The sequence below is a fragment of the Mycetomoellerius zeteki genome, unplaced genomic scaffold, assembly GCF_001594055.1.
Source record: "Mycetomoellerius zeteki isolate Tzet28-1 unplaced genomic scaffold, Tzet1.0 scaffold31, whole genome shotgun sequence".
Lineage (NCBI taxonomy): Eukaryota > Metazoa > Arthropoda > Insecta > Hymenoptera > Formicidae > Mycetomoellerius > Mycetomoellerius zeteki.
Window position 1 is genome coordinate 1,940,485 of NW_017257294.1, and position 6,901 is coordinate 1,947,385.

Below are 6,901 nucleotides of genomic sequence, written 5' to 3' on the forward strand. Positions count from 1 at the left end.
GACGTGAAAACGAGTGGACGTTCCGTGGTCGAGGCGAGTGGGCACGGTTTCGCGGTGCGGCCGCGCGCGGAGCCACACTCCTCCCGCTACGATCACCCACACTACTGAAGTGTGCCGCTTCACGGACGCGGCTCTTATACCCGCGACACTGGCGCCATCAAGCGTCCCTGCTGCCGAGCGCCGTCGAGAGCCGAGCTCGCGCGCCGTGTCTTCGAAATGTAGCGATCGCGAGGCGATTCATCTATCATGGAACAAATCGGAATGGATTCCGATTGGAGTCTATTCAGTTTTTCCTAAAAAATAGAAATCTAGGGAATAATTAAATTCTGATCTTATTTTTAGAACAAGTAAAAAGAAATTTCAAGAAATTAAATCGAGATATGGAAGGATTTGCTGGATCGCAATCTTTCGGGGAAAGTTTCTCTTGATGACGATGATTGCATTAAAATTTTTATTCACAAGTCAATAGTAAAAATAGTTATACAGAATAGATTTTGAATGTATTAAAAATATTAGGTACATGCAAAGATCTGCGGAGAAATATATATAACATGAGATTTAAACGTTGTATTTGATCAACTCTAAACAATAAAAATAATTAATAAATATAATTAGTTAATTAAAATAACTTATGCCTTTGTAACATTGCTATATTATCATTATATGATCAGATAAAATATAGATATATTTTTATATTTTTAAACATGATCATATATAAATTATATTTTTATATTAATTTTACTAATTATATATATTATATATCTTGACATATTGCACAAAATTCAACTAAAAAATAGAAAATTAACAATATATTATAAATAAAAATGTATAATCTTTAATTTTTCAAGAAGCTTTCAACAAAACATTATGTAAGGCAACTTCTATATTTAAACGCTTATTCATTAATGCTAATATAGCATTAATAAATAATCTCTTACAAAATTATATTCTAAAATATATTATGTCACAAACATGTATATATTATTTGGATTTAACTCCGTTGGTCTATTTGGGTTTATTTGACTCAAAATATAATTTATTTTCTTAACTCTAAAAACTAATATTTTATTTAAAAACTTGTTTTTCTAGTATTTGATAATTTCATCTGTAATGTAAGATCTTTTTTGCGTAAACATTTCTTATTTTTTAGAACTTTTTAATCATACTGACCCATGTAATCGTATAGTAAATTTGAACAGACCAGCAGGATTAAAGCAAGATAAATTTTTCCAAACAAACTCTATTCAATCTTAAACTCCCTCGAAATCGGAATTTTGTGGGACGGGATGAGAAATCTCTTCGTACTCTTGCCTGCCGTAGCCTATAAAGAATTTAAACAAGATAACGTAGTTAATATGTATGTAACGTAGTCTAATTTTATTTACAATCATTAAAAAGTAAGATCTGTTGCAGCACATTATACTTTCGTGCAACATAAATTCAAGCAAAAAGCAGTCTTAATAGAAGTGCCATAACTGGATACGTAGAGTACCTAAGTAACTAAAAATCGTAAGTTATTAATGCATAGAATAACTACAGTTTGCAATAAAGCATACGTGCACATACTTAAAATCAGATCTTGACGAAGCAATGACGCACTACAAAAGCGTAGACATGTAGCCAGTGATTTACTGACCCATGGCAGGACTTGGTGCAAACACTGTGGCTAAGTTGCCATTTCTCCCTTGGCCTATTCTCAACAGATATATACTCGAGACAGGACGAACGATTAAGTTTATGATCATAACAGCTGCACTAAATTTTTCAGCTCCACCTATAAATTAATGGAATCAGAATTAATAAAATCTTTTGATCAATAAACAATTTGTAATATCTCGTTTTCCTTCATTTTCTTTCTCTATTAACATTGCAACATATATATATACATATATATATATACACACACTATATTCAATATATTCAATATACTCACCTGTTAACATACTTGGATAATAGAGTGCTAATATAATAACATCAAGAAATATAGAGAATACGTTTATGAAAAACGCCTGTAAAATATATATATAATATATATAATTACAGCTAATTTCAAATAAAAACAAATAAGTTTTCTCTTTCTATTTTTAATAACTTACAAATTGCAGTGGTTCATCGGATTCAACACTATGAACAGCCCAAAATATACAAACAAAGAATAGCAAGTTATAAAACAGTACAGATTTGGGACACCAACTTCCTTGCATACCCCTGTAATGTATTTTACATTTTATACATATTATAAAAATACAAGTTCTTATAGATACGTAAAATCTTTCTATCTTCAGCAGAGAATCCAAGCTGTTCTTACCATGATACAAGTAGCAAGTGAATGGCAAATATAATCTGAAAAATATAATGATAAACGATATCACATTGTTTTTATTGATCAATTGTGCAATATTTATATATTTATAAATTTTACTGCTAATTAAAGAACAAAAATGAATTCAAATACACATGCAAAAAAAAAACAATACTTATACGACGTAAATATCGATGACAACATGGAAAACGCACACACTGAAACAGAAAAGGACGTAGTTGACACTTCATACATACCTTTAAAGGAAAATGGGATAAATTGGTTAGATTAGGCATCTTCGCCGCGCAACGGTAGCCAATATACCAATAATGACAGAGAGAATGACTGATTAATTGAAATCAGATTCAAAACATATTTCTCTGACCGACAGAAAAATATCTAATCTGCGTCTACGCCTACAATTTTCGGTTGAACAACAACATGAGACACACATACAGATACTGACAGACCAGACGGACATTACAATACTACTATAATCACGTATAATGCGTATATCAGCTGTGCATCAGTAGCGCCAAACAGCGCCTTTAGTAGCTGCTGTCATCTAACGCTGCTTTACCTAAACTAAAATTGGTAAAATTGTTTCTGCTTGTCTACATTTATCAATATCGATTAATTTAACTTACCTTTTATCTTTTTCTAGTTATAAAATTATAGAAAAGGATAGAGTAAATTAAATCAAGTTAAAAAACTATGAAATATAAAATTACAATATATATCTAATAGTTCAGTCACTAATCGGAGTTGATAAGACCAGAGAGGGGGGGGGGGGGAGATAATTTTTTATTATAAATCATCCTTTTAACTGAACTTTTCTTGCACAGTTCATCTTTCCTCTTTTTCTCCTCATATTGAAGAGAAAAAGAGAAAAGATCAATGGTGTAAAACAGTGCAAGAAGTTTAACTAAACAGAACTTACAGAACAGGCCTTTTGTATATAAATAATGTCAAATAAACCACTGTGTCACGTGTACGCATATTAATCGTACACGCACCGGCACGCATGTGTGTGCAAATGGCCGAGTCATCGCGATAAGAAGACGTTAACACAAATCTTCCATGTGCGTCAGAAGTTCTCAAGTTTGATATCTTCGACTGGCACGTTACAATAACTTACAACGTGCCAATTGTTGTCGACTGTCATCTTCCTCTTGGCGGTAAAAAGTATTTATAAACATGTTACAGAGAAGTCGTTATTTATTGAGGTATTTTCGACCCTTCGTGAGATTTTATCATGAGGAGGCGTCTGTCATCGGCACTACACCGGATACCAGCTCACCGGTGTATCAGGTTAGGAAGTACAGTTGTGTATTTTTGTTTCATTATTTTTATAATTAAGGGGATGGGTGGAATAAAGGCCTAATTGTAAAATCTTGATAAAAATTAAAATAACTTGCTACTTTTTTATTATACACAAATGAGTACAGTATCGAATGAATTTATGTAATGTCTTTAAGAAATTACATGTTACAATACTTTTCTATTACGATCGATATTACATGAAAAAGTTAATTGCTAGAAAAAGGGCCGAAGTAGAATTGTGCCTTTATTCCGTCCATCCCCTCAATTATAGTTGCACCTTTTCTCTTAAAAAATGCAATAATATAATTTATGAAAATTATATATAAAAATCAATGTTTGATATTATGAATAATATTGAACATGTGTTTCCTGCTTTAATTATAATAAATTTTATAATACAAGTGAATTGTGTATTTGTACAGTATGCGCCAAAAAAAAATACGACTCTCACAACTAACACTTCAGTTGTCGGTTTAGTTAAATAAAGTGAGTGGATGGGGGCAAATTTGATTATAACACAAATATTTTGTCCTACCAAATATTTATTCCAATGATTTCCTTTAATTGCAATTGCTGCGTCACACTCAGCAAACATAATAGTGATTAAAAGAGAGTCGCATTTTTTTTGACGCATACTGTAGATATATTGTGTATGTATAATTATTTGTAATGTTGCAGGAGAATTACATGCAAATGAAAAATCTTATTGATCAATTGAAGAACATTGTGGAGAAAATAGTTGAAGGTGGTGGACAGAAAGCCAAAGACAGACATATAAGCAAAGGAAAACTTTTACCTCGAGAACGAATAAATACTCTTTTGGATAAGAATTCGCCTTTCCTAGAATTTTCACAATTAGCAGGTTATGAGATATATGGTGAGGAGAAAGTACCAGCAGGTGGAATTATTACCGGTATTGGAAGAATAGAAGGGTATGTCATGGATAATAAAATTAATAGATTCTTTTGGAATCAGCACTTCAAATATTTTTTTTTAGCACTGAATGTATAATAGTTGCGAATGATCCTACTGTAAAGGCTGGTACATATTACCCTATTACGGTCAAGAAACAGTTACGAGCTCAAGAAATTGCGGAGGAAAATAGATTACCTTGCATTTATTTGGTTGATAGTGGAGGAGCAAATTTACCTAGACAGGATGATGTATTTGCAGATAAAATGCACTTTGGCAGAACCTTCTATAATCAAGCAAACATGAGTGCTAGAGGAATAGCTCAAATCGCAGTGGTTATGGGAAGTTGCACAGCAGGTTTGTCATTATTTTGTTAAATTTGTTAAAGTGGAATCACCTTAAAAAGTTAAAATTGAGTCAGCCTTAAAAAAAAAGGGTTCAATTTTCAATCTTTAAGAATGAAAAATTTCATTCTTCAGAGTGAGATTCACTCTAAAAGTTTAAGGGCTGATTATTCCATCTTTTGATAAAGATTACCTGTTAGTTAAATCTAGCAATCCGCGCATGTGATTGGATAATCTTGCTACTTACCTAACAGATAAACTTTACCAAAAAGTTGGAACAATCAGCCCTTAGAGAGGGATAATTAATATTATCAATACATTAATGTTTTTATGTTATGTATGATTTGTAATTTGTATAATCATATTATAGGTGGTGCATACGTTCCTGCAATGGCAGATGAGAATATTATTGTTGGCAATCAAGGTACAATATTTTTAGCTGGCCCACCATTGGTAAAGGCTTCAACTGGTGAAGAAGTTTCAGCGGAGGATTTAGGTGGAGCTGCGCTTCATTGTCGGTAATTATTTTAAACGCTGTGTACATAGATCGTTCATAAATGCTTAGTTGTAATTAAAATTTTAGACAGTCTGGCGTAACCGATCATTACGCGATAGACGACACGCATGCTTTGTATCTCGCACGTCGAATTGTGAGAGATTTAAATTTACAACCACCTATGGATGTAAAAATCAATAAAAACATTGAGTTGCCTGTGCATGCCATTGATGACATCTATGGCATCATCGGAACGAATCTAAAACGTCCATATGATGTAAAAGAAGTCATCGCGAGGATTGTGGATGGGTCGAAATTTCACGAATTTAAAGCTCAATACGGCGAAACGTTAGTCACTGGATTCGCCAAGATTTACGGCTATCCTGTTGGCATAGTTGCGAACAATGGTGTATTATTTTCGGAAAGTGCTCTAAAGGGAACTCATTTTGTGCAACTTTGCGCTCAAAGAAAAATCCCTCTTATTTTCCTGCAAAATATTACCGGTAGGTATAATTACATGAACGCTATTTATGTATTAACTTTTTTAAAATTCACGCATTAATAGAACAAAATATAAATATACAAGTTTATAAATATAGGGTTCATGGTGGGTAGAGACGCAGAATTGGGAGGTATCGCCAAAAATGGTGCTAAAATGGTAACAGCAGTAGCATGCGCGCAGGTACCGAAGATCACAGTAATAATTGGAGGATCGTATGGAGCTGGGAACTACGGTATTTTTTTCTTTAGCTATTTTAATATTTTTTTCTGAAGAGAAAGAAAAAGAATTTAAGGTAATAAAAATATATTTGAATAGGAATGTGTGGTCGATCTTATTCTCCACGTTTCCTTTACTGTTGGCCAAATGCTAGAATATCTGTAATGGGAGGAGAACAAGCAGCGAGCGTATTAACGCAAATCACGAAGGATCAATATGCGAGAGAGGGCAAACAGGTGACTTTTTTTAACTTTTGTTTCGTCAACATGCGGATATAAATGTATATTTCAATTTTGTAGTGGACTCAAGAAGAAGAAGAGAATCTCAAGAATCCAATTATAAAACGGTTCGAAAAGGAAGGCAGTCCTTATTATTCCAGTGCTAGGTAAATTATTGTTGTTATGTACAAAAAAATATTAATTTTGTTTTATGAATATTCTAATATTTCTTAGATTATGGGATGACGGTGTGATTGATCCGGTAGACACACGAGTCGTACTCGGTTTGAGTTTGTCAGCGAGTCTGAACGCGCCTATACCTGACACAAAATTTGGAATTTTTCGAATGTAATATAAGTATAGAAACGTATGAAAGTATACCTTGAAAGTACTGCATATTATTCTTAAACTTTATATGTCTCTTTATATTTGTATACATATACATAAGCCAAAAATCATATTTTGTAAAAAAAAATATTTTTTTATTGTTAACATTAAATTTGCAATTTTCCAATTGTAATATAAGTACAAAAATGTATGAAAGTATAGCTTAAAAATACTCTATATTATTGTTAAATTTTATATCAA

General features: G+C 32.4%; 2 protein-coding genes across 3 annotated transcripts; one reads left to right on the plus strand and one right to left on the minus strand.

Moving 5' to 3' along the window:
• Positions 1 to 1,112: 1,112 nt before the first annotated feature.
• LOC108724736 (type-1 angiotensin II receptor-associated protein) lies at positions 1,113 to 2,785 on the minus strand. Of its 2 annotated transcripts, none has more exons than XM_018451327.1 (6): positions 2,560 to 2,785; positions 2,309 to 2,343; positions 2,097 to 2,208; positions 1,934 to 2,009; positions 1,637 to 1,774; positions 1,113 to 1,321 (listed from the first exon to the last, which is right to left on the minus strand). In XM_018451327.1, exons 1-6 carry the CDS (start codon positions 2,596 to 2,598, stop codon positions 1,251 to 1,253), a joined length of 471 nt encoding a protein of 156 aa, XP_018306829.1. In that variant the 5' UTR covers positions 2,599 to 2,785; the 3' UTR covers positions 1,113 to 1,250. The 2 variants fall into 2 exon arrangements, 1 of the variants encoding a protein (XP_018306829.1); XR_001936724.1 differs by having other exon boundaries at positions 1,256 to 1,321; positions 1,567 to 1,774.
• Positions 2,786 to 3,319: 534 nt separating this feature from the next.
• Positions 3,320 to 6,758, plus strand: Mccc2 (methylcrotonyl-CoA carboxylase subunit 2). Its single transcript, XM_018451326.1, has 9 exons — positions 3,320 to 3,613; positions 4,304 to 4,557; positions 4,623 to 4,894; positions 5,252 to 5,399; positions 5,465 to 5,880; positions 5,977 to 6,111; positions 6,195 to 6,331; positions 6,395 to 6,480; positions 6,548 to 6,758. The coding sequence occupies exons 1-9, from the start codon at positions 3,500 to 3,502 to the stop codon at positions 6,663 to 6,665; spliced, it is 1,680 nt and encodes a 559-aa protein (XP_018306828.1). The 5' UTR covers positions 3,320 to 3,499; the 3' UTR covers positions 6,666 to 6,758.
• Positions 6,759 to 6,901: the final 143 nt, after the last annotated feature.